At 43.8% G+C, this 27,812-nt stretch overlaps 1 protein-coding gene across 5 annotated transcripts in view; it reads right to left on the bottom strand.

The window, feature by feature from the left end:
- The window catches only part of ASTN2 (astrotactin 2), a 911,658-nt gene that overhangs the window by 154,251 nt on the left and 729,595 nt on the right, over positions 1-27,812 (bottom strand). For all 5 annotated transcript variants that reach the window (XM_059071227.2, XM_067040875.1, XM_067040874.1 and 2 more), the window contains 2 exons: positions 3,671-3,804; positions 1,978-2,126 (listed from right to left, as the gene is read on the bottom strand). In XM_059071227.2, the coding sequence (XP_058927210.1) occupies positions 1,978-2,126; positions 3,671-3,804 (283 nt within the window). The remainder of the gene's footprint in view (positions 1-1,977; positions 2,127-3,670; positions 3,805-27,812) is intronic.

Here is a 27,812-nt window from a genome sequence, read left to right as displayed (position 1 = left end):
TTTGAAATACACAAGGTACCAAAATCACTTAAGAAGAAATTCATAACCTGAATAGCCCTATATCTATCAGAGAATTAAATTAGTAATTAAAACCTTCTTACAAGAAAAGCTCCAAGCCCAGATTATTTCACTTGTGAATTCTACCAAACAATTTTTTTTTAACTACGTTACTAATTCTACCCAAACTGTTTCAGAAAACTAAAAAGGAGAAAATATTCTACAATTTATTTTGAGAGGCCAGAATTATCCTGACAGCAAAACAGACACAAGCGTTACCAGAAAACTACTGATCAAAATACCTGACAAATAAGGATGCAAAAACCTAAACAAAATTTTAACACAATAAATCCAACAATATATAAAAAAAGAGAGTGCATCATTACCATGTGGGATTAATTAATTCCAGGAATACAAGGTTTTTTTTTTAATCCTTTGAAAATGCATCAATATAATTTAGCATATTAACAAACTAAGAAACATAAACTATGATCATTTCAATGGACACAGAGAATTCAACATCCATAATAAATAAAGATTCAAGCACTGTGCTGGGAGTAGGACAGACTGGCTGTGGAACTTTGGGAAGGTCACAGACCTCTCTGGGATTCACTACTTGATCTATAAAAATGCGCCTGGTAATCATTCAGAGACTAATGTTAGCAACATGGCGGCATAAGCATTTTCAGCACTTGTCTCTCCCCCACCCCCCAACGCCCCCATCATCCCTCTAACAACCTCCATCAAAAAATCAATTGGAACCAATCCGAGTAATGGCATTGTGGGGACAATTTGAACCAAAAAATCAATTTGAACAGCTGTCCGTGCACAGAAATACTTCACAAGAACTAAGGTTTCTAGGTGAGGGATCATTGCACCTGGGTGAAGCACTAAACTAAGAAAAGATGCTTTGAGGAGGGTAGGAAAGATAGATTCACATTACTCTTACAACCTCTCCCCCAAGCCTGAGCAGCCCAGTGCAGAGAGAGAAACCGTCCCTGTGGAAGGAAAGAGAAAACTGAGACCAACTTCACTTTGCACTCCAGAGCCAGCTCCCATGGCTGTAGGTGGCTCCCAGAAGACTTCTGTGTCCATCCAGGACTCTGGCTCATCTGAGCAACTGCTGTCTCCAGGGGCCCCAGCAGCTTCCATGGCACCAGGCTCCCAGTGGGCTCCCACGAACCCAGGCCTCCAAGCCACCCTGGCACCTGCCAGCTCCGGAGGCCCCCAGGTGATCTACCCTTGAACCCGGGTTTCCAGCTGGGCCCGGCACTAAGCCAACTACCACCAACTCCGGCTTTTGACCCACGCTGGAACCAGGCTGGCTCCCAGACTCCTGACACTCCAGCACTCCAGGCCTGCCCTCATGGCCCAGCCTCAAGGCCAGCTCCCACAAAGCCAGGCTCTCCGCCTGCCCTAAGCCAGACCAGCCCTGCACACCCACCTCCAGGATGTCACAGCCTCCTGTATACTCTCTTTAAGTAAACTTAAAGCACTCCTTAAGATCCACTTTCTGCATCTTCTCCTGCACGTCTGAATAATTTCCAAATCCTCTTCCCCAGCATGAAAGACAACTCTCTCAGTACATCTCACTAGAAAAGGCAATTCCTTGAATTTCTTTATCTCAGTCCCAGAGATAATATATTTACAGATCAAGGTCTTCAAAAATGTAACCTGTAGGCCTTCCCAAGTAGAAACAGTCAAATCCTTTTTTGAATTAACTAACACTTTAGTATATGACTTTGTGGATCCAACTTAGAGAATCAGAAATTCTCTACAATTTGCTACCTTCCCCTGCAGAAAATCATACCAAAAAGCACACAGGTGTAGGAACTAGGTAACAAACACCAAACAGTGAAACTTCCCAGTACCTTCCCAGTTCAGAGGACACCAAGTCTCCAAAGGTATTTAGAAAATCCCAGTTTCCCTCCTCTGTCAAACCATCTCAACCAAAGAGGAAGTCTTGAACTTTCTACTTACCTGTGTAGAGGTCCGTATCTGTATATTCATCCACTTTCTTGTGCTGCAGAATATAATCAGAGACCTTGGTCCCAATAGCTGGCTGAACATCTACCCACTCCAAGGAGACCACGGTGCTGGAGGGCTCTACTGCCGGGGAGAGCCGCAGCCTAGGAGGGTGACAGGGAAGGTTGTTTATTTGCCAGCCAGTACCGTCTGGGCCCCAAGAGTTTGCACAGGTCAAGATGAAAAGCACAGGATTCAGTCTGGCTTCAACCCACCACCATACCCCTTGTGTAGACTTAGGCAATTAATTATACATCCTTCAGCCTCCGTTTCCTTGTTCATAATGGGGATAAGAAAGAGCCACCTTTTGGATCAATGTGGAATCCAGTAAATTAATCCAAGTACACAGTATGTGCTCACAGCAAGTTGATTAGCTTTCCATTTGTTTAAACTACATTCTCAGTGATGCTTCACTGTCAATTAAGTTGGCAGTGCCTTCAAACACAGTCATCTGCCAACCTCTCGGCCATTCTCTTCAATCCCCCAGCATATCAGTCAGTGCTTTGATATCCTTAAATCAATACTCCCTCACAGAGGGCAGGGATCCTTTTACAAAGCAAGCAATAACAGAATGTTTGAAGGTGAGAACCGGGAGGGTCCTCTGAGGGAGGGAAGTGCAATCCCCTCATTTCACAGAAGGTGAAAGCAAAGCCCAGAAAAGGGGATGGTCTGCACAAAGTCACACAGCAAACTGGGGACAGAACCATGGTGGTGACTTTGCTCGTCCCCAGCCCAGGTTCCTTCTCTCTTTCCACTATACCCACTAACTCTGCAACGACTCTCTTACAATGGACCCTCAGTATTGGCTCCTGCTCAGATCTCCTCCACTCCTCACACCCCTCTCCCCCTTAATCACACTGCCCCAATCAAGATGACCTTCCTTTACTTCCTCAGATAGTGAGTTTCCCGAGTCAGGGCTCTCCCATGGGCTCTGTCTTTTTCCTGAAACACGTCTGTTGCCATTTGCTGCCTGACAAACTCTGACTCCAATTCAGGTCTTCTCAGAGAGGCTTCCCAGACTACCTCCCTCTCCTCCAACTAAAGCACTTTGTTCTGTCCATTAGCACATCTCTGTTTTTCTTTCATATTTTTATTATTTAAATGTTTAAATGGTATCACGCTTTCCTGTTTTTGCTTTGACATCTGTCCCCCTCACTAAACGGTCAGTTCCCTAAGTGCACAGACTGTGCCTGTCTTGCTCATTAATGAATCCCCCCAATGTCTGACACATGGCAGGTGTTCAAAACGTATTTGTTGAATGAATGAATAATATAAAGTTTCTTAGAAAAAGTCCTACACTTTCTTTATCTCAGTAGTCCCAGTGGCCAACACAGAACTGGCAAAGCAGTAGTTAGTGCCCGGTAAACCTTTGCCGAATGCATGAGTGAAGAAAGTAATGATGGCTGGCTTGGCGCTATTAAAATAGCACATGCTGCAGTGTAAGTGTCTACCCCCGAGCCACGATTCCATTCTGCCAAAGCTCCCTGCTTTCTCAAAGAAGGAGGTAGCCCCCCCCACCCCTGCCGAGATTTCAGGCACCTGGTGAAGCACCTTAGGAACAGAAGCAAGCCATGGCCTGCACTGGCAGGACAAGAGTAGGAGTCCACGGAAAGGGGTGGCCAGAGGAAGAGGGGCCATGCATACGTACACCGGCTGCGGGAGAGGGCTGCAGGCGGGGAGCCCACTGGCATCAAAGGCGCTGAGGTCACACCTGCACCAGTCATCGATCACGTCCCCTTTCCCTGAGCACCAGTAGGAGCTCATCAGTGCACTCTTGAAGGCCTGGAATAAAGGAGGACAAAGGAGATGATTACGACAATGGTAGAGATGGAGAGTGAAGGTCCCAGTGGCCATGACAGTCACTGACCCAAGCTTCAGAGGAGCTCTCCTGGGCACAGGACACCAGCTCTTGCAGAAAGCCCCAGTATTCTACCACGGGGTTCTTCTGTTTTGAGCCATTCTCCACCCAACAGCCAGAATGATCACGGAGACAGGATAGTAATAGCATCCATTGAGAACCTCCCCTGGGCCTGACACTCTAAGTATATCAACTTATTTCATCTTTGGTACCTCACACGATAGCTGCAATAAAAATTATCATTATTTCCCATTCTACAAACTGGAAAACTGGGGCACACAGAAGGTAAGTAATTTGTCTGAGGTTCATAGCTACTAAGTGATGGAACTGAGATCTGATCCAAGACAGTCTGGCTCCAGACCCTGCCCTCGTTAACACCTTGCCACACTGCTTCTTGTAGAAATCTGACTACCTCACCACCCTGCTTCGAAACCTTCAGAGGCTCCCCATAGCCCTCAGGATAAAGTCTAAACTCCTTGCCCTAGCTCCCGACCCCACCTTCTTAGTCTCATCTCTCACCACGCCTCTGATTTTCCTTTGCATGCTACCATCCACCCTCATGCAACCATTAACACTTCCACCAACAGTGAATTCCTGCTTATGAAAAGTGTGCTCTAAATCAGGAGACAGCAAAGTGTTTCTGCAAAGGACCAGACAGTAAATATTTTTGACTGTATGGCCAGGCAGTCTCTGCCACAATAACTTAACTCTGCCTTTGTAGCATGAAAGCAACACCGATTATACTTTAAATAAACGGGCATGTTTGTGTTCCAATAAAACTTTATTTACAAAGACAGCCGACAGGCTAGACTTGTTCTGAGGTACATTGTTTGCTGACCCTTGCTCTAAATGATGATTGATTGATTGGTTATTATTATTTTGGCTGTGTTGGGTCTTCGTCGCTGCTGCACGGGCTTTCTCTAGCTGTGGCGAACGGGGGCTACTCTTTGTTGTGGTGCACGGTTTTCGCATTGCTGTGGCTTCTCTTGTTGCGGAGCACGGGCTCTAGGCGCGTGGGCTTCAGGAGCTGCGGAGCGTGGGCTCAGTAGTTGTGGTGCGCGGACTCTATAGCGCAGGCTCAGTAGTTGTGGTGCATGGGGTTAGCTGCTCCACGGCATATGGGATCTTCCCGGACCAGGGATCGAATGAACCCCTGTCCCCTGCAGTGGCAGGTGGATTCTTAACCACTGTGCCACCAGGTAAGTCCCCTGATACTCTATTTAACTGCAATGTGCTTCATTGTCTCCCTCTCTCTCTCTCTTTTTTTTTTTTTTTTTTTTAAATACATCCTGTCCTCTCTACTGGAATACTCAACCCCACCCCCACTTTGGAATCCAATTCACTCTTCTGGTCTCAGATGAGACCTTCTTTTCTATGGGAACCCTACCTTGACTTTCTTAAGCCTGGAATCAGGCTCCTCTTCTGGACACCACAACACACTAGACCACACCTAACCATCACATTCCCTTGCCTATCTCACCCAACAGACTCTGATTCCATCAAGGGCACAGGCCATGCCTTGTTCACATGAGTGTTCCCATGGGACTGAGAACACTTATTCAGTCAATATTTACTGAATAAATGAACAGACACTGAAAAACCGATCATGAGGTTGAGGTTCAGATGTGCTTTACGCTTTCATCACTCCATTTACACCAACATTTCAAAGCACTGTGGATTCAAAATGTTTGACAGGGCTTCCCTGGTGGCGCAGTGGTTGAGAATCCGCCTGCCGATGCAGGGGACACGGGTTCGTGCCCTGGTCCGGGAAGATCCCACATGCCGCGGAGCAACTAAGCCCGTGAGCCATGGCCGCTGGGCCTGCGCGTCCGGAGCCTGTGCTCCGCAACGGGAGAGGCCATAACAGTGAGAGGCCCGCATAGCGCAAAAAAAAAAAAAAAAAAAAAAAAAAAATGTTTGACAGCTCTTTTTCAAATTTGGGGATTCCAGAGAATGTTGGTCTCTTACTCCTTTGCCAGTTAACAGACTACCTGCTTGCTTTCTTTGTTCTTTTAATTGTTTTTTTCTTTCTGTGTACTTTTCAAACTAAAGCTTCACAAAACCTACTACCAAGGACACTTGATTACCCAGGTGACACTTTTTCCATTTTGCATTTTTTTGTTGTTATTTATTTATTTATTTATGGCTGCGTTGGGTCTTCGTTGCTGCACGCGGGCTTTCTCTAGTTGTGGCGAGCGGGGGCTACTCTTCGTTGCGGTGCGCGGGCTTCTCAAGAGAAGCGGTGGCTTCTCTTGTTGCAGAGTACGAGCTCTAGGCACGTAGGCTTCGGTAGTTGTAGCACACAGGTTCAGTAGTGGTGACTCGCGGGCTCTAGAGCACAGGCTCAGTAGTTGTGGCGCACGGGCTTAGCTGCTCTACAGCATGTGGGATCTTCCCAGACCAGGGCTCGAACCTGTGTCCCCCGCATTGGCAGGTGGATTCTTAACCACTGCGCCACCAGGGAAGCCCTCCATCTTGCATTGTTGAAGAGACTCAAGTACAGCATGTTTGTGTAAAGTGGGTCTGGGGTCTGCCTCCTGTTCTCCTACCCAGAACACACATCTAGAAGGAGAACGTGTGTATCAAGGACACTACTGTGTAAGCCTCCAACGCATTCCTCTCAGTGCCTCTGATAAGAAGGCTCCGATTATTCCTGCCATATGTCCTTACTCATATCCTCTCCAAGGGGTGAACAAATGACCTAATTTCTCCTGAATTAAGAATAGTGACCCAAAGAAATAAAAAAGAATTATAAGAGCTAATGTTCATGGAGCACCTAATTACACAGTGGAAGGTACTTTAAGGGCATTAGAGGGTAATTCTCACAATAGTCCTGAGAAACAGATACTGTGATATTCATTTACAGGTGAGAACTAGGAACCAGAACAGTGGAAATATTCCCAAGATCACACAGCAAGCAAATGATGGAAGCAGAATCCCAACCCAGATCTCTGTGACTCCCAAGCATAGGTCTTTTCTATTTAACCACTCGGGACAGTAGGGTTGACTCCAAGTAGGATTGCCAGATTCAGTCAATAAAAATACAGGATGCCCAGTTAAATTCACATTCCAAATAAACAACTTTTTTTAGTATAAATATATCCCATTCAGTGTTTGCATATAAATTATGTGGGCCAGAGTCTGGCACACAATAATAGCACTGTTCTTACTACAAGTTAGAACCTATGTTAGGAACAACATAGGTTCTCCTACTGGCACCAGGGGAGGGCACTCTCATGAGGGCAGAAACCAGACAGGATGGGTCATGCTGACTGACAGACTTTCTTCTCCCTCTGATTTAAATTAACATGTACAACTGCTCGTGGTTTAAGATTCTGTAACATCTCCAGCTAGAGCTAAGGGCTTAATTATCATAATGGTGAAATCCAGGGCCATGGATGAAAGTGACACAGATGGTAAGAGAGATTGCCTTGGACTCCAGCAAGGGGAGGAGAGAGAACATCCTGTTTTGTGTACGTGTTTTTGTTTTGCCTGTGTGCGTGTGCGCGGTTTTTTGTAATCAATAGTCACTGGAGCTTGTGGAAAACAAAACAGGAAATCGCTCTGGACTTTGTGAGTTTCACCATCCAAGCAGCTCTTGGGAAGAAACATTGCCTGTGAGTCTCCACATCCACTGGCTCTTTCCCAAACCCTGAGGAACAGAACAGGGACTGCAGCAGTGGCCAGGCAAACCGTGGATAGAGCTCAAATACACCCTGATAAAAGGCCTACATCAAACAGGGAGCCCTCGCAAGGCAGCAGAAGCCAGCATGCATCAGCTCAGGTTCACTCTTTTCTTACATCTCCAGTCCTTGCAACACTCCATCCCGAATCCAAATAGATCCCAAGGGAAGAACAGCATAGAATGTTCCAGCTTCCAGGGACTCCATAAATCATCGAAGTGAATCTGTTTTACAGATGCACATACAGTGGCCCAGAAATGCTAGTTGGCTGGCCCAAGGTGATAGAGCAACTTTGTGGTGAAATGACTCTATTCCTCCATTTAATCCTCAAATTACCCTTTGAGATGGGTGTCCTCTTCCCATTCACAGACACATGGAGGAGTAGGATTTGAACTGAAGTTCGTCTGAATTCTGGCACCCTGGACTTTCCCAGGTCGCACAGGAACTATAAAGGCCAAGATTTCATCCAAAACATCCTTTTCAGCTGTTCTGCTTGTATCACATGCTTATGTGTTGTTTGTTGTGTGCATGTGTGTGTGTGCCTGTGTGTGTTCTCAGAGGAAAATGAAACCTTACACTAGAGGCATTGTTGACTCCTAGCTTTTGAAAAAGTGAAGGCACTTAAGAAACAAATCCTGTACTTAGTACAGGGCTAAGGGCTACATTTGCATGGTCATTGGTTTTCATGACAATGAAGGTTTGCATTTCCACTACTAGTGAATGCTTCCAACTTCTGGCTAATTAGCTAGCAAACCAAGCCCCTCAGGATGAGAAAACAGCCACAAAAATGTTAAACAATCAAAATAAACTAGGATTTATTCTTGACTCTACTGTTACTTCCCCAATTGAACTTTGTATAAGTTATTTCTCTAGTTAAGCCTCAATTTGTCCATCTGTAAAATGAGGACACAGAAGTTTTATTTTGGAGGGTTTAATTAACTGAACTTCCTCTTCCATACTACATGCCTTCTAGATGCTGAGAAAGATGATGGTCAAGAGCCAGTCATTAACTTCAAAGGACTCACAGTCTAGTGGTGAAGACACACACAGTTACAATTAATATGGTTCAAATGCCGTGAAGGAACACGCAGGAGGTTATGGGAATACAAAGGAAGAGGACTTTTCAGCTCTGAAAACTTTGACAATGTCTTGGGAATCTTAAACTTCAAGTTAACACTCCGTATGTGATTAAGATAGATTCTTGGGACCATCTATTCAGAATGTCACTAAGCCTACAAATTAAATTCCATACTCTATACTTACAATGACTATTTTTCACACTGAAAAAATTATACTCAGGGGCTGACATCAAGTCTGCTATTTTTGATATGGAGATGGTTCTGCTTTGTATAACCAAAAAGATACCTTGAAGTCCTCACTCAAAGCTTCACGAATCTGTAATCTTCAGTACTAATAAACTTGGTCAGGCAGTGCCCAACCCATACCAGTTGAGGAGATGAAAGGCCCAATGGAGAAACAAACAGATTACCTTTTTACCACCAGGCTTCCTTTTAGTACCTAACACAGTATCTAGCAGATAACATAAGTCAGCCAATATTTGTTAAATTGAACTAAAAATTCACATGGATTGCTGAATGAAACGAACCGAGTTTATAAAAGATATCATAAGGCCAGGAAAATGTGTGTGTGTGTGATGCCCTCCTTCCTCAAGACTACTTGTATCTCCCACATTAGTGAAGGGTACTCCCATCAATTTGGTGCCTCCAGACAGAAACTGAGGGTTACCCTGGGCTCCTCCCTCTACTTCATAACAGGTTTCAAACCAACGTCTCTCCCCCGGCCCCGTGGCTGTCTCCTGGGCGCAGCTCAGTAATGCCTCTTCTCTAGGCAATTGTCATAGCCCCTGGACTGGCCTTCCAGCTCCAGTCTTTTCCAGCACATCCTCTCCCAGCTTTCTAAAACATCACTGCCTATTCCACCCCCTTGCTTGCACCCCTTCAAATGCTCCACCACCTTATGATTGAAGCCTCTACTTCTTAATCTGATTTCAAAGTCCTCTGTTGTTCAGCCTGTGGCTTTTCTCCCATCTTCTCCTTACTGTTCCTACTCTGTGCTCTAGCACATACCATCTTATAGGAGCGTACTGCTTCATACCAAGCCTTTGCTCACGCTGTGCCTTTGTCTAAAATGCCCTTTCCCCACTTACGTTTCCTTGCTGAAATCCAGGAAAACTTCTGTCCACCAGGACCCTGTCACTTGAGAGATTCTGTCTCTCTCCTCTCGTTCAATTTTTGCATGTCACAGTCCCTTGCAATTTGCTTGTTTATGTGTACTTCCTGCTTATCAGACTGGGAGCTCCTCCAGGCCAAGGTAATATATTTGTTTCATCTCTCTCTCCCCAGCTCCCACCAAAAGAGTCAACACATTGTAGGGTCCCCCAAATATGTGTTAAATTCCATAGATATATGTAATAGGATGCTCGGCCAAAGGATAAACTTGCATACTTGCTGGGGTTTTTTTCCAGCAAAAGAGATGACAGAAGTGCAATTGGTCACCTTAAAAAGACTAAATTCCTTGATGTCGTTGAAAAGGGGTCAGGGTGGTGTATGGAAGTAGAATCCCTTTTGGAGGCATTTGGGATTACTGCTTGGAGGAGAGGAGGTTGATAGTTCTTTGCCCAGGAAGGACTTGGGTCTAAAAGAACATGCTCCTATGTTCCTAGAGAGAGATGGGAAGAAGGGAAGTGGGTGACATTCTAGTTTTGTAGGAAGACTAATTCCTGAGCCCATGCTGACCACACTTGATTGGTCAGGAGGGACTAGGATTGATGAACATATAGGGGTTGAAGAGGACATCATAGCAGTGCTTGTGCAGAGGCAGAAATGTGATTTATAGCCTGGCCTGGACCTCTCGGATAGGACCTACCCGAGCCACCTGTCATTCAGTCATCAGCACACCCCCTAGAGTGGCTATAGGAGATGCCAATCACTCATTGCCCGGTAGTTATAGGAGTTGGAGACCAGGGGCTGGAGCCCCCATTCTTCGGGAAAAAAATAAGTAACGCTGGTGTGTCCTGATAGTGAGGCGATTAACTGGTCATCTCGTTACAAATCAATGCCTGCATACTTAAGCAGCATGTGTGAGAACATTTGGGAAGAGAAGTGGGTAATGTCAGTTGACTCAAGACTTCTTATTCCCAAACAGAGCAGGAAGGCAGGTGTGGTGACTTTAAAACATGACCCTAAATATCTTTGACATTTCCCTCACCATGAGGCGGGATCCAGGTTCTCTCCCCTTGAGTATGGGCTCTACAATTGCTTGACCAAAATAAGAATGGCTGCTTCAACTTCTGGGCTCAGGCCTTAAGAAACTGGCAGCTTCCACATCATGTCTCTTGGAATGCTCACTCTTAGAGCCCAACCACCATGCTGTAAGGAAGCCCAGACCACATGGAAAGGCCACATGTAGCTATTCCAGCTGAGGACCCAGCCAACAGCCAAGGTCATCTGCCAGATGGGCGAGCCATAGACACCTGCTGACTGCAGCTACATGAGGGAACCAAGTCAGAAGTGCCCAGCTCAGCGCAGTCAACCCCCAGAACCATTAAAGACAATAATAAAATGATCACTGTTTTAAGCCATCAGTTTTGGGGATTGAGTAGGAATGGATAACTAGAACAACAGGTAATTCACTTCTGAATAATCCTGCAAGATTACTTAGAAGAGGTAGCAACTAGGGAGCAGCTGATCAAAGGGAAGTAGACACCTTAAATTACATACTTATCCCAGGAGTTAGAGGGCTCTGAAGTGCATACACACATACTCATTGCCCCAGATCCCTGGCATTTCAGACCTGAAAGAGTCCTGAAAGGTGAAACTGGCCTTCACAACTTTGCACAGACTAAGGGGCCCAAAAGGAAAAGCGACCTGTCCAAGTTTATACCACGAGAATCTGTCAGAAAATAAACTAAGTTTTTCATATCAACTAACATTCACTATACAAGGCTGCTTACCTTTGGAACTGGCTTCAAGCCACTAATTTGTTATGCTTTTAGATAGGAAACAAACATAATAGCAACATTTACCGAGAGTATCATAAGCATTTTAATACACATTATCTCATTCAATCCTGTCAATAGCCTTATGAAGCAGATTCTGCTGTTACCATTCCCATTTTACAGGTGAGGAAACTGAGGTCTGAAGGGTGAAACAACCTATTCAAAGTCACCCAGCTAAAAAGTGGTAGAACAAGGATTTGCACTCAGGTCATTTGATGCTACCGTCATGAACAATATTCTCACTAACTAGAGGATATTAGTAACAGCACTTAACATTGAGTGCTTACTACAAGCCAAGCACTGTTCTAAACACTTTATATGTATTCCTTCTCACAACAACCCTAAGTACTTTAGACATATTAACTCATTTAATTCTCCCAACTACCTGTGAGGGAGGCATGATTATTATGTTCCATTTTACATTTATGCCCAAGATCCTAGGGCTAGTGAGTGGCACAGCCAGGATTGGAACCCAGGGAGTCTGGCTCTAGAGCCTGTGCTCCGAAATGCAAAGCCTCCAAACACACCATCCATTTTTTAAAAAATGTTATTTATGTTCCTGATTCCCCCCACCTTTAGCATATATTGAGATTTTTCACTGTACCTCTGGGAATGGGCCAATGAAAATGCTATAGGTAACTGCCATTTACATTTAAGTCAAACGTAAGCAATGTTATACAGTTCAATGTAATAGAAGCCTCAGGAGTGAATAAAGTCTCACAGGAAGAGGCTACAGAGCTCAGACACAAGAATCCCAGGGAACTCTAACATTTTCTGCCTAACTTGCTGTGTGACCTCAGTAAGTCATTTACCCTCTCTGGGCCTTATTATCACCTGTATTTTCTCCAACTTGGACATACATTCCACAGCATGGCTGGTTCTAATCATTTTCTGATTTGTGCTCTGGATTTTGCTTCTTCTCAAAGCTGTCCACAATTTTCCCACGCCCTCTAAAATTTCTCATCCCAGATATACTGCCTGGGATCCTTAAAAATTCATGCCAGTAGGTAAAACGATGGGGACAGTAAAAGGATCAGTGGTTGGCACGGGTTGGGGGAAGGGAAGGATGAATAGGGGGAGTGCTGAGGATTTTAGGGCAGTTAACCTATTCTGTATGATACTATCATGGTGGATACACATCATTATACATTTGACAAAACAGAGTGCACACCAAGAGTGGACCTTCATGTAAACTTTGGACTTTGGGTGATAATGATGTGTCAGTGTCAGTTCATTGATTGTAACAAATGCATTACTGTGGTGTGGGAGGATGATGATGGGGAGAACTCCGTAGGAGGGGCGGGGACTGTATGGGGACTTTGCACTTTACACTGAGATTTTGCTGGCAACCTAAAACTTCTCTTAAAAATAAAGCCTATTTTTAAAACTCCTGCCAGAACACTCTATGACATAAATCACAGCAAGATCCTTTTTGACCCACCTCCTAGAGTAATGGAAATAAAAACAAATATAAACAAATGAGACCTAATGAAACTTAAAAGCTTTTGCACAGCAAAGGAAACCATAAGCAAGATGAAAAGACAACCCTCAGAATGGGAGAAAATATTTGCAAATGAAGCAACTGACAAAGGATTAACCTCCAAAATTTACAAGCAGCTCATGCAGCTCAATATCAAAAAAACAAACAAACCAATCCAAAAGTGGGCAGAAGACCTAAATAGACATTTCTCCAAAGAAGATACACAGATTGTCAACAGATGCATGAAAGGATGCTCAACATCACTAATTGTTAGAGAAATGCAAATCCAAACTACAGTGAGGTATCACCTCACACCAGTCAGAATGGCCATCATCCAAAAATCTACAAACAATAAATGCTGGAGAGGGTGTGGAGAAAAGGGAACCCTCTTGCACCGTTGGTGGGAATGTAAATTGATACAGCCACTATGGAGAACAGTATGGAGGTTCCTTAAAAAACTACAAATAGAACTACCATATGACCCAGCAATCCCACTACTGGGCATATACCCTGAGAAAATCATAATTCAAAAAGAGTCACGTACCACAATGTTCATTGCAGCTCTATTTACGATAGCCAGGACATGGAAGCAACCTAAGTGTCCATCGAGAGATGAATGGATAAAGAAGATGTGGCATGTATATACAATGGAATATTACTCAGCCACAAAAAGAAACAAAATTGAGTTATTTGTAGTGAGGTGGACAGACATAGTCTGTCATACAGAGTGAAGTAAGCCAGAAAGAGAAAAACAAATACCGTATACTAACACATATATATGGAATCTTAAAAAAAAAAAAAAAAAAGTTCTGAAGAACATAGGGGCAGGACAAGAATAAAGATGCAGACGTAGAGAATGGACTTGAGGACACGGGGAGGGGGAGGGGTAAGCTGGGACGAAGAGAGAGAGAGGCATGGACATATATACATTATCAAATGCAAAATAGATGGCTAGTGGGAAGCAGCCGCATAGCACAGGGAGGTCAGCTCGGTGCTTTGTGATGACCTAGAGGGGTGGGATAGGGAGAGTGGGAGGGAGATGCAAGAGGGAGGGGATATGGGGATATATGTATATGTATAGCTGATTCACTTTGTTATACAGCAGAAACTAACACACCATTGTAAAGCAATTATACTCCAATAAAGATGTTAAAAAAAAAAAAAAAACTCCGGCCAGTTAACATCTTCTCTGTAGAATAGGCCTCACAGACGATGAGCATGTCATTGATGGTTTTTGAGGAAAGGGGGGAGTGGGGTGAAGAAGAGGACACCTATTACGCATTTCTTTACTCTAGGTCTGGTGCTGGGACATCTGTCTCTTAGCTCCTATAAGACTCCTAGCAACCTGTGGATACGGCAGCTCTTACTGTTCCCAGTAATCCGTACAGATGAGCAAATGTAGGGTCAGAAAAGAGATACCAGCCCAGGTCCCCCAGATCGAATGCAGCAGAGCAGAGGGCCTCTAACTCTGAATCCCAAGCTTTGCCCCTGACCTCCCTTACCCTACGCCTCAGTTTCAGCCTCTGAGTTAGATCCCCCCACTCACAAGGCCACACAGTAAAGGAATACTAATAGGCAAGGACCCATTTCCTTATGAGAAATTGTGCAGCTCAATCTATAGCTCTATAAATCACAGGAACGGCACCTAATTTCCCGCCAGGATAAAGTTTGCTTTTCAAGCCATTCTCGCCTGAATGATGAGAGCCCGACAGAACAGCTTGTTAATCTGGGCGACAGGGGGAAGACGTTTAGGGGCAGCCAAACCCCTTCTTGCCACACTTACCTCTGCTAATGAAAAAATATTAGAGAAATAAATATACAACCCACTGAGACATTCCTACACGGGGCTCTGTCAGCTGTCTGTTTCCCAAGATGTACAGAGAAAGGATGATACGGTTATGTGATCCTCAGGCAAGGAGCTCTTTTTCTTGTCAGTTCACTCCATATTTTAGCTCCCATCCATCTCACATAGAGGATGAAGTGCTGGGTTTTAAAGCATTAAAAATAACAGGGGGGCTTCCCTGGTGGCGCAGTGGTCGGGAGTCCGCCTGCTGATGCAGGGGACACGGGTTCGTGCTCCGGTCCAGGGGGATCCCACATGCCGCGGGGCGGCTGGGCCCGTGAGCCATGGCTGCTGAGCCTGCGCGTCCGGAGCCTGTGCTCTGGAGCGGGAGAGGCCACGACGACAGTGAGAGGCCCGTGTACCGCAAAAAAAAAAAAAAAAAAAAAAAAAAGAGAGGGAGCATTTTTGAGCAAACTTATATGCCACACACAGTGCTCAGTGTTTGCCGTGAGGAGTCATTTCATTTGCACAGCAATGCCATGATTCGGGTACCTCTATCACTCCCATTACACAGAAGATGAGACTGAGGCCCCAGGGAGTCTGGGTTCCTTGCCTATGTCACATAGCCAATATCTGGCAGAGCAAAATTCAAACTTAAATGTGTCAAATTCCAAAGCCTGAATGTTTTACCACTGTGAGCTAATTTAATCCTCATAATAAACCCGTATATTAGGTTGCATCGTCTCCATGCAATCTTTGAAAAGGTTGAAACTTTAAAAAGATTTGAGGACTTCCCTGGTGGTCCAGTGTTTAAGACTCCGTGCTCCCAATGCAGGGGGCCTGGGTTCGATCCCTGGTTCGGCGAACTAGATCCCGCATGCATGTCGCAGCTAAAGATCCCCCCGCACACCGCAATGAAGATCCCACAGGCCGAAACTAAGACCCAGTGCAGCCAAATTAATTAATTAGACTCGTGTGATCAGGTGACTTGCACAATGTCACCAACCTAGGGTGACTCAGATTCAAACACATCACCTCCTGCCACCATGCTTTTTATACCCTATTTTCCAGCTGTGCTTTCTCACCTCTCGCCTCTTAACATGCTATTTTCTCTCCTTGGAACACTCTTCCCCCCATCTAATAATTGCCCCCACTGACCAGTCCATCGGCTCTCGGCTTGAAGACCACCTCTTGCAGTCGCTGGTCCCTGGGATAGACCCCTTCCTGTGTAACACATCTCTTCCCACCTTCCCCTATCACAAAACTTATTTTCCTGTGTTGTATTTTATTGTCTGTGTCATTGCTTGTCTGTCTCTCCTAACAGACTGTACAAATTGAGGTTGGAGCCCTGTCTACTTTGTTTACCATCTAATCCCTAGTGCCTGACAGAGTAGGGGCCCAGTAATTGATTAATCAATTGGTCTGTCATAAGTTAATTAATATTAAGAACCCTAATCCTGTCACATCTCTGTCCCTTTGCCTCCTGTTGGCCGTAGCTTGGAAGATTTCTCTTTTGCCTGAGGCCTCAGGATAATTCTGGGCTCTTAACCTCCGCCCTGCTCCTACTGGATGCTCACTTTACTCCTGAGACCAGCCCAGGAGATCTAAGAGCCCAAGTTCTTGACCCAAAAACCTTTCACACTCTCCAGTAAAATATGGAAGGGCTTTCGAGCTTTTTGTACCAAGCATCCCAAAGAGCAGAAGGAACAAGTGCAAAATTACTTTGAAGACTCTTTCTTAAATATTTATGCAAATTACACTCCACAATAGACTTAGATTGCTTTTAATATTAAAACAATGGAGTTTTTCCCAAAGTGTTTCTCATAGTATGATTCCTGGCCCTCTTGCCTCATTAATGGCCTGAGACACTTATTAGACATTCAGATTCCCAGGCCAAACTCAGACCCACTGAATCGAAATCTTGGGAGAGGTGCTACAGAACCCATGATTGAATACACTCCCAAGTGATTCTTAGGTATTATTAAGTTCAAGAATCTCTGATCTCTTTATCCTGTGGCTTTAGCTATATCCTGGCATCATAGTGTATCCCCCTGAGTCAGGGTACTTCAGGTTGAGAATAAAAACGGACAGGATTTTTAATAGATACCCTTCAGGTTATCAGATACAAGAGATGGTTTGGTGTGCATATGTGAACTAAAGAAAAATCACCCTGTTGCTTTGGCCAAGAGTAGTGGGACCAAAACTGGCCCAAACTGGAACAATCACATATTTTCCCTGGGAATTTAGATTCAAATGTTCATTGGTCTCTCTGAGTGATTGAACTGGTATGAGATGCAAGGCTAGGCTGGGCTTGGCATGTCATGTTGAGCCACATGGATGGAAAGCAGAAAAGGTGGGAGGCGGGGGAGGAAGGAAAGAAGAGAGAGAGAGAGAGAGAGAGAGAGAGAGAGAGAGAGAGAGAGAGAGAGAGAGAGGGAGGGAGGGAGGGAGGGAGGGAGGGAGGGAGGGAGGGAGCGCATTGCGGGGCGGAGGGGGGGTGGCGGGGACCAATCAATTGCAGAGGGAAACAGAACGTCAGGCTCCAGGATTACTGCTGACAGTGGCTTCCTGGATGCTGGTAGCTCAGCTGTGCTCTCTGTCCTTGAGTTACATGAGAAATCACTGTATCATTATAATAATTTCTCCATTTTTTGCTTAGACTGTTTCAGTGGGTTTCTCTTTTTACCAGTAAAAGAGCTATGACTGAGACAAGTATAAAGATTCTGTTTCCCAGCCTGGCACACAGTGATGCCATACAATCTCCTTAGCTCATCTCCCACGACTATAGTCTTCCTTGGTCCTACATAACATCTACATTAAACCACCTGCCATGGACCAGATAGGCGACACATTTTGATGCCACTGTGTCTTTGCACATGGTTTCCCTCAGCCTATAACGCCTCTACTCCATTCTACCTTTGATCAAATCATACTCATTATTTAAGACCCACTGCAACTGCAATCTTCTCTGGAAACTCTTTTCTGATTTCCCAACAGAACTGAAGGCCTCCACTGCACCTTGGACAACACATCTGTTAGTGAAACGCAATATTTTATAGAAATATTTATTTGCATATCTGTCCTCTCCACTGAACTTTCAGTTCTTTGCCTTATTTCATCAGAAGCTCCTGCACAAGGTCTAGCCCAAAGAAGGTACTCCATAAATGTCCGTTTTATGAGTAAGTGTTGCATGAATGAGTGGTAAATTCTGAGGACTAGAAGACCGAGAGCTCTTTGGATGTCTAATCTATGTTATCCTAGTAGACCTGCTCAGTCATCAGGGCAATAGATTGTGCTTACATTGTTCCAAACTGTCTCCAGACCATTTGTCCTGCCTGTCACTGAGCTGATAGCAATTGTGAAAGTGATGAATGAGCAATAGGAAACATCAGTTATAACTCCAGGGAGAAGACACAGCCATATCAGTAGCCTCATACATCTAATTGTGAGTCATCTTCCCAAGGCATCTTGCCCTGTGACCTTGAACTGCCAAGGGCTTCTCAGTCCTGTACAAATCCAAGTTCTTCAGAGGATGGCTCCTCCTCTCAGCCTGTCTCCTACGAGGCATTGCTCCTGGCCCGCTCAGTCCTGCAAGGGGAAACCTGGACGGAACTCACACACTTTTCCTAAGAGAAGCCTTTAGCCAAGGATCCCAGCCCCACCCAATAGACAAGACCTGTCTTCTAAGGCCTGCTGTCCTTTGACAGATAGTAACTCCTCTCCCCTGTGGTGAGAACATCTGGAGATGAGAGGCAGGTGGGAAGGTTTCAAGTGGAGGACCTGTCCAAGATTGTGGAGTTTATGTTGCTAAATGCTAGCTTAAGCTAGTGGTGAGTTCCTGAGTAAAGGGCTGCAAAATTTCCCTTCTGTGGCCACTGGTGACCTCATTTTTCCAGGACACCCATTTTCCCTTAGGAGGCATCTGAGGGAGGTAGTCTCTCCAGCTGGTGGGGCTTCCATGGTTGGGCCTGTGGGTAGGGGCAGGGAAAGAAAGGTCGGAGGAGAGGAGGGGACATGCGATCTAGACCCATACTGAGTTTACCTTTGCCTTTGAGAAGGTGCCTTGGAAATTTGGCTAAAAAATTATGGAAAGGGAGATTTCTACCAGGTTCATTGTAGCCATATTTCCATGCTGATAAGTTGGACTCTGAGAAGTCTTGATCCCTCAATCTAGCAAAGGACGTTACCTATGCTGGAGGGATGGAAGAGCATGGAGGTTAAGAATACGATCCTTGGAACCAAACCCCTGGGTTCAAGTCTTAGTGTCATCATGGAGCCAACTTGATAAAAGTGACTTCAGTTCTCTATGTTTCATTCCCACATGTGTAAAATGGGGATGTATTAATACCTACCTCAGTAAAGAATGGCAAAAGAATAATTTATAAAGTGCCTAAGGTAATGCCAGAACCACATATATGTTCACACATAAACATATATTTGATAATTAAAGAGTACTGACAAAGCTTTTAAACTTGGATATTCTCTAAATGGAAGCAAGATAGTTATTATTGTTTATTATGAATGTAGTAAAGTTATTCACAATTATTTACAGGCAACAGTGATTCTAGGCACATCTACGCTCAGAATTATTTTTATTCTTTTTAACATTTTTACAATGGGGAAAAATAAGTCATTAGAACCAACTATCAGAGACGGTAAGATTACCTTAACTTTGGGGAAGCATGCCTTTCCTAGTCTCTGTGAACTGACTACCCTTTCAGTTTTTTAATCGGCTGATGCCTTACGGTAAGGCAATTACAATTATTGTACACCTACTCTGTGCTGGATGCTATAAATCAGCAGCAATAGCAGAAGCAGAAGAGAGAAGGAGGAAAAGAAAGAGAAAGAGGAGAAAGATGAAGAAGACAAAGGTAGAGGAAAGAAGCTGCAACTAATATTGAGTTTCTAATCATTCTAGGCATTGATAAGTGCTCTGCATATATAATCTTATGCAACCTAGCAACAACTCTGTGGGTTAAATACTGTTACCATCCTCACTGAGATTCTGAGTATTTAACTTATAGCCCCAGGATATCTGGTTAAGTAAGAATGTAAGCCTAGGTCTATCTGATTCTTATACTGCCCTTCTTTATATCTGTCGTCTGATATAATACCCAGAAGCAACCTAGGCATTGAGTCTTCTTATCATCTCCATCTGACAGATAAGAGAATGAAGTTCAGGTAGGCTAAGTCACCTGTTCACTACAGGTAAGCAGGTAACATCCAACAGGTAAGCAGATTTGGAATTCAAATCTAGATCTGACTGACTCCAAAACTTGGGCCCTTTCAATAACAACTCACTAAAGCACCTACAATTTCAAAATCTCACTAAGAAGTCTGTTTACTTTGAATGTAACTAATGTAACTCCCTGAAAAGAAAAAAAAATAGTAAATAAAGCTATCTATCTGTATATATATATATATAAGTATAGAGCTATACCAATATACCTACCTTAGACATATATCTAAATTCCCATTTTCTCCCGTTCCATTCAAAATGGGATCCGCACATCCAAGAAACAACTATGGGAGAAGCACCACGGAGGGATGGACAGAGTCTCACTGATGTATGGTCCCCCACCCCCAAGCAGCTACCATGCTTCCACTTCCTGGCATTGCCTCTGAGTTTTTGAAGGGAAGCAATCATTTCTGGAAAGGATTCAGGCTGGGCAAACTAAAGTCGAAGGAGCCAAGCCCAAGCTCTTTTAAGAATGGATTGATGAGTCTAAAAAAGGGTTGAGAAGAGGGTGTTGGCTTGAGTTGGTCCTTGTTGAGTTTTAAGACAAGAACTTCAAGCAGATGGTGTAACCAAAGTCAGCTTCTAAAGGGCTAAGATGTGACCAAAAGGTAAGAATGGAGCAAGATGTTTTATCATCAAGGAAAGGTGAAGAAAAAGATAGTGACAGGAGGTGACTCTAGATTTCAAGAAAAGCTACTTGATGATGGAATAGCTTGTCCACGTCCAAGAGAAGAGGAAGGACCAATGATGAGGTAGTCTCTACAGCTTATGTGTTAAGACCTCAGGCTATGGGACCACACAGACAAGGGTTTAAATTCTGGTCCCATACCTACTGGCTTGTGACACCGATATGAGATTTCCCCTTTTGAGCTCCCGTTCCCTTTAGCGAGCCAAAAATTATGTTTTAAATACTATGAGCATGACAGTAAAGATAGAAGCTATTGTGACCCAGGGCAGATGCAAAAGTCTGGAAGCAAGAAACTTGGATTCTACCCTTAATTCTGCAGGCAAGTAAAGCAGTCTCTGTGTAGTCTAACTTCTTTCTTCATAAAGCGTACGTCAAGAAGGACACAGGCATACTGAGTTCTTTCAGAGGTTAATACTCAGAATGGCTGGGATAAGACTTGAGTCTGAGATAAGAAACAGACTCGTGATGAAAAACAATTACAGGAACCGGGGATGATTACCAGAAGAAAAGTCCAACGGAGACCAAAGATGTCATCAAATACCTGAAAGGCTGTCGCTTAGAACTAGGAGAGAGGACAAACTTTTATTGAGCTGCTTCTATAAGCCAAACGTTGCTGCTAAGCACCTTACGTGGATTATTTGTTAATCCGCAAAACAATTCTATAAGGTAGACATTATTAATTCCATTTTACTCATGAGAAAAAAAGAAGCTTAAAACTTTAAGCACTGTGCCCAAAGGCACAAAGAAATTTTGTAGCAAAGCTGGTATTCGAACTCTCATCTCTCTGATTCCAAAACATATGTTCTGTTTTCTAAGTCAATAGGTAAGTCCGTCTCAGTACAGTGTTGATGGATGGAACAGGAAGCAATAAAGACAGGGCATGTACAGGAAGATAATTTGACTGAATATAAAGAGAGATATTCTAGTAGTGAGAGAACAGGCTGCTTAGGGATCACTGAGCAGGCTGTTCCTGGGAGTATCCTACACAGGCTCCTGCAGGGTATGGGTGAAAAGAATCAAGCAACAGACTAGGGCTGGACTAGACGCCTGGAGAATCTCTTCCATTCCGAGCCTGTCTTCTCTTTCTTTCTCACACACACTGTTTTGATCATAAAATATAACAATGAAACGTGGGACAGATGAAGGAGGAGGGACAAGGGGAAGAACAGGGAGGAGGAGAAGTAAGACAAGTAAGAGCTTGTCTATACTCAGCACTTGCTATGCACCAGGCACAAGGCTAAGCATGTGAGATGCCCATCTCATTTCATACAATAACCTCAGAAATTAGGTATTATTATTATTATTATTATTAATTAACCCCACAACACATCTGAAGGAACTAAGGCTCAGAATCCCTTGCCAAAAGTCACACAGGAGAAAGGGAACAGCCAGGACTCGATGACAGATTTGACCGGCATCAGAGACAAAACTGTTCTTTTAGATCACTTTGGTCTACAAGTCTATCGATACTGGCCGTGGTGGACTGCCAAAGAAACAAGCCTGGTCGAGCCTCTAGACCTAACTACCAACTTACAAGAAGTACAGGGGTAGAGGAACATGCTAAATAATACCATGGGGCTGCAATGAGCAAAATCCCCTGGGAACTGTACCCAGTTTTCTTGATAAAATATCACAAGGAATAAAAAGAGTTGGAGGAAGAAACCTATAGATGAAATGAGACTTAATTATCAGCCAATCATAATGTGTGAATCTTATTTAGATCCCAATCTGAACAAACAAACTGGTACCAAAAATATAAGACAATCTAGTAAACATGAACAATGACTAGATATTTGATGGTGTAGAGGAATTGTTAGTCTGGAAAGCAAGGCAATGATATTGATATTTTTTGAGTCCTTATATTTTAGAAATACGAACTTTAACATTTACATATCTAATTATATAGTGTTTGAGGGGACAGAGCCGTTGATGCAGGCCTGCAGTAAGTTGATTAGTATTGAAACTAGAAGATGATACGTACATGGAGGTTCATTATAATAGTCACTTTAGCTTTGTACATGCTATACTTTTCTAAACTAAACTGGTTTGGAGTTAGGTAGCAGAAAAACCAGGAATTTGACAATGCTCCCCCAAGTGGGAAAATCTGGAGAGGAATCTAAAAAAGAAAAGACACATGTAGTTCAAGAAGAAGCTAATTACTTGAGGGTTTCTCCTCTTCTCGGGACTTAAATTTCTGGTCTGGGACACTTCTGCTCAGAAACTCCAGGAATGACATGACTCTGCTGACCAGAGAAGGCTCTGCACAGATTTACCAACTGTGTAATGGTACAAACTCATGCTGCTTTCAACCGCATCTGCCTGGTGAACTGGGAGGCACATCTGGAATGATGTTTTTTTTTCCTCTCCTAAGATTAGAGAGAAATAGGCAGAGAGAGTTGAATTGTTGGTGAATTCTCTCTACGCCCTTAGCATCACTGCTGACTGAAGTTGCCTAATGACCCAAGAAGAGCCCCCTGTGAACAGGGATAAGCTCCAACAGGGATGGGGCCTGCAGCTTGCTCTGTTCCTAGAAAACCAGCACTACCCTGGCTGCTTTGCATGACACCCACCCAGATAAATGATGGTTGTATGACGGATGAGTGCTTGTGGGACAGCTGGAAAAGGGATTCCAGCCCCAGCTCTGACATTTGGTAGCCCTGTGGGGCTTCAGAGGGTGGTACCCACTCTCTGTAAGCCTCAGTTTCCTAATCTGTAAAGTGAAAATAAACACTGCTACCTTCATAGGACTATTGAAAGAATTAAGGGAGTTAGTGTATGTGAAAGCACCATGCAAGCATGCTGATGCTAGTTGGTCATGCATATTTCACACGTTCATTTAGTTATTCTCATTAAAAATATACTTATTGAACTTCTACTATGAGTCAGACACTGTAGTGGAAGCTACTGGTCCCATGCTGAACAAAAGTTTGTCCAGACCCTGGTCTTAGGGAGTTTACCTCTTAATGTACAGGAGAATATTTTGACTCAATATCAGAATGGATATTCCAGAAGTGAGGGAAACAGGATGTTTGGGGGTCACTGAGCAAGCTGTTACTAGGAATGTTCAAACACAGGCTCTGTAACATTTGTGAGGTGTGGCAGAAAGGAATCAAGAAGTAGAGCAGGGTTGGACTAGACGCCTTCATTCCTTAGTTTATCTGCTCTTCCCTCTGCGTTGGCAATGTTGTCATGATAAAACAAAATAATAAAATGTGGAGGAGATACAGACATTAATCAAACAATTAGAAAACATACATAAAAGTATAACTAGAAATTATGATAACTGCTATGAAAGAGAGATAAGAAGCCTCAAGAAAGTAAACAGATGAACAAACAGAGGGATCTTATCAAATCTAGAAGCCTCAGCAATCTGGTGGATGAACGTCAGTCAAATCAGTGGAAAGAAGAAAGGAGGGGGAGGGGAAAACAAATTCCAAGTGGAGAGAACAGCACGTACCAAGGCTCCCTGGCATCAGAAAGCACAGATCCAGAAAGTGGAAGATCGGGAGTTTTAAGAAGTTAGAAGGGCAGCCCCTTGTAGGCCACGGTAAGCACCTTGGTCTGGGTCCCGAGAGCAGCTGGAGGCCAGTTAAGGGTTTTCATTGGAAAAGTGATGTGAGCACGTTTTAACTTTGAAAATATCACTCTGGTTACCAGGAAGAAAATGAATTAGAGGAGGTGAGGCTCACCGTTAGCTGGTTAGGAAGCTACTGCAATAGTTCAGCAGAGACTTGGAGCAACATGGGTACAAGTGGACATATTTGAGAAACTCTCAAGGAGAAGATTCTACAAGGTTTGTTAAAGAGCTAGAGTTTGGGGGCGGTGGGGAGAGTGAGCACGGGAGGAAGGATGAAGAGTTATCAAGGATGTCTCGCTGGTTTCCACACTACAAGAACTAAGATGGAAATCAAAAGGTGCCCATCAAAAGAAAGGCCAAGTCATTTATGGCAAATGTGGTGTCTGCATGGGTTACAAATGAGGAGAAGCTACTGCATTTCCACGGGGTGGAGGGAGCCAGCCCTGGAATGAATGGGGGTGAATCGGTGTAGACAGCAGAGGTAGTCTGTTCTTTCAAATATTTTGGCCGCTGAGTGAAAGAAATGAAGACACAGTGGCAGGAGAAGGTAATATTAGGCAATGATAGTGTCTTCAGTAGACATTAGACTTCCATTTTTTTACACTTGATTAAAACGTTGAAGGGAAGTAGCTAAGAGAGAGACTACAGCAAAATGAGAAAAAGCAGAACTGCTCAGATCACACCCTGGCTCCACCAGTTCTTATTTATAGGATCTTGGGACAAGTGATCTAACTTCTCGGTGCCTCAATTTTCCCCAAGGGGAAAAGAAAGATAATAATAGTGCCCATCGTGTGGGGTTGATCAGAGAGTTCAGTGAACTAAGTACATAAAGTGTTTGAGCTGAGCTCCTGGCACAATTGAAGTGCTCAGTTAAGTGGTTGTTCTTAAAAGTACCAGGAAAAGACATTCGGTGATTCTCTTTTTTATTACATTTGCTAACTGAATTCAGTGTCCCATGGGGGAAAAAAAAAGCTCTACACTCTGACATGCAAAAGTGCTTGCATTTGCTAAGTCTGTTTGTCTTGCATATCTTCCTGAATCTGGTAGTTTTCTGGTCTCATGAAATAGCTATGTTTTCCAGTTTTGCAAGCAGACAAGCCAAGCATTAAGTTCCTCTTTTGTAATTGACCATGAGCGTGTTGAGTAATATGTGGATTATATCCCCCTCTTTTCTTTGATCTTCCCTCTTGCCAAGAACTGCCTGACAGCCTGGTTCCTGGCCAGTTCACCTCCTTCTCATGATGCACCGATGGAGAGGAAGTGGCCCACAATAGCAGAGATTTACTCCAGATTATAAGTACTTGACTTTCTTAATCCCTAAGCAAGGAATTCCCTGAAGGAATATCAGAATGAGAAAGACATGTGAACCATGGTTTTGAGAAGCGGTTCTCAAGCTCAGTGTGCATCAGAATCACCTGGGAAGCCTGCGTAAACAAAAATTCTCAGCCTCGCTCCTCTAGAGAAACAGAATCAGTAGGAGAAAGCCAGGAATCTGCATTTTTTTAAACAACACTTCCCCCATTCTCAACCTAAGTGATCCTGATCGACTTTGTGACATTCTGAGATCCAAGTCTCCACACTCCACTACACACTCCTGACCTCTTATTCTGCTTTACTTCCCCTCCCCTTTGCCTTTTAATATATGATACTTTTCACTATTTTTATTGTTTACTTTATATCTCCCACTTACACTCCAGTAGAAAGTAAGTCTCCAGATGGTTGAAATATATCCCTGTTTTGCTCTCTGATGTATTCCGAAAGCCCAGAACAGTGCCTAGCCCATGGGAGACCCTTAATAAATACTTGTTAAAATTATTTGAATTGAGTCCCCACCCTCCCAGACATCCCATATATGGACTTCTGCAGTGGACACCCCAACTAATGGGTCCTCTTATCTTAACGTTCTACAACGTTTGGGTCAAAAACATTTAGCAAATTTGCTGATGCTATGTATCTTTTCCCCCAGAAGAAAAATGCAATAATATATAATTCTGCATACACTTTCTGGCGATGGAGAATCCAACCACCCTTCAATATCAATGATCTGCAGACCTGAAATTAATAACCCTTGACATAAAACCAGCCCTGGTCCCTACAATTCACCCTTCCACTGTTGATGATGTAGTTATTATCCAAAGATTTACACCTGGTTATGGCTTTCCCTTGACCCCCAATCTTCAAGAGCTCCCTAGAGTTCACATGGTACCCCAATCCCTCAGCACAACATTCAAAGTTTCTGCGACTCAGTTTTCTGCACAACACTTCTCGTTTTACCTCTCCCAAATCTTTCACACCTGTAGTAAGAATGAGTGACTAAACATACATTTTGGACACAGACTTCCTGGGTCAGAGTCACTAGCTGTGTGATGTTAGATGAATTATTTACCTAAGTCCTCAGATTTTTTTTTTTTTTTAAATTTGTGAAATGGGCATCCTAATACAAATGTGTCAGGGGATAGAGTGAGAGAACACCTAGAATACACATAAGGCACTTTAAAAATGCCAGGCATACAGTTGGCACTCAATGCTTGCTGGGTTTTATTCTTCTCTTCTAAATGTTTGTCACACGGCATTTGACATAACTTTCTTTCCTCTTCTTTTCCAATATACCTTAGTCTGGACCGAGGTTGGTCACATTTTTTTTTCAGAGGACTACAGTAAATATTTTTGGCTTCGCGTGCCCTACTGTCTTCTGGGGCAACTGCAGACAGATGAGTGTGGCGGTGTTTCACAAACTTTATTTATAAAAACAGATGGCGGGCTGGATGTCACCTGTGGGCCAGAGTTTTCCAACTCAGGCCTAGCTTAGTTTCAGAAGCTCACAGACTTGGGTTCAAGCTTCTCTGAGTCTCAGTCTCCTCATCTGTTAAATAGGGATGATAATAATATTCCCCTCAGAAGTTCTTGGATGACTGAATGAGATAAAGTACAGAAACCCCTTGGCAGTTTTTGGCATATAATGTACATCTGGCACCGAGGATTACCTTCATCATCAACAGAGCTACATCCACCATCTGTACACATCCACCTTCCCTGCTGCAAGAACCTTTCCCAGATTTACCTCCCCTTGACCAGAGTTTCTCTCTCCCTCTTTTCCAACACTGTTGGAATGTCTATTGTATCGTTTGAAAATAAGTCATGAATTAATGTAGCATGTGTAAGCAATTAGTTACTTATGTGGCTCTTCTGCCTCGTCCCCTAGACCGTGAGGTCCTTGAAGGTACAATCTGTGTCGTGTCTCCCTCTGTATTATCTTTCCTCACGCAGTATCTACACACACCCAGGGAGAGGCTGTGGTGGTGATGCTGCTGCAGCAGTGATGATGGTGGTTATCACAGTGGTGGGCATGGCTGTGGTGGCAGTAATGGGGCGGGGGGATGATCTTGGCTGTTAATTTCTTTTCAAAGAGCAGTCATTTGGAATTCTCTTCTCAGTTTGAGCCAAGAAGTGTAAATTGAGCAAAC

The sequence above is a fragment of the Kogia breviceps genome, chromosome 8, assembly GCF_026419965.1.
Source record: "Kogia breviceps isolate mKogBre1 chromosome 8, mKogBre1 haplotype 1, whole genome shotgun sequence".
In the NCBI taxonomy this organism is placed as follows: domain Eukaryota; kingdom Metazoa; phylum Chordata; class Mammalia; order Artiodactyla; family Physeteridae; genus Kogia; species Kogia breviceps.
Note: the sequence above shows the minus strand (reverse complement) of the source record. Positions and strands in the feature narration are given on the sequence as shown.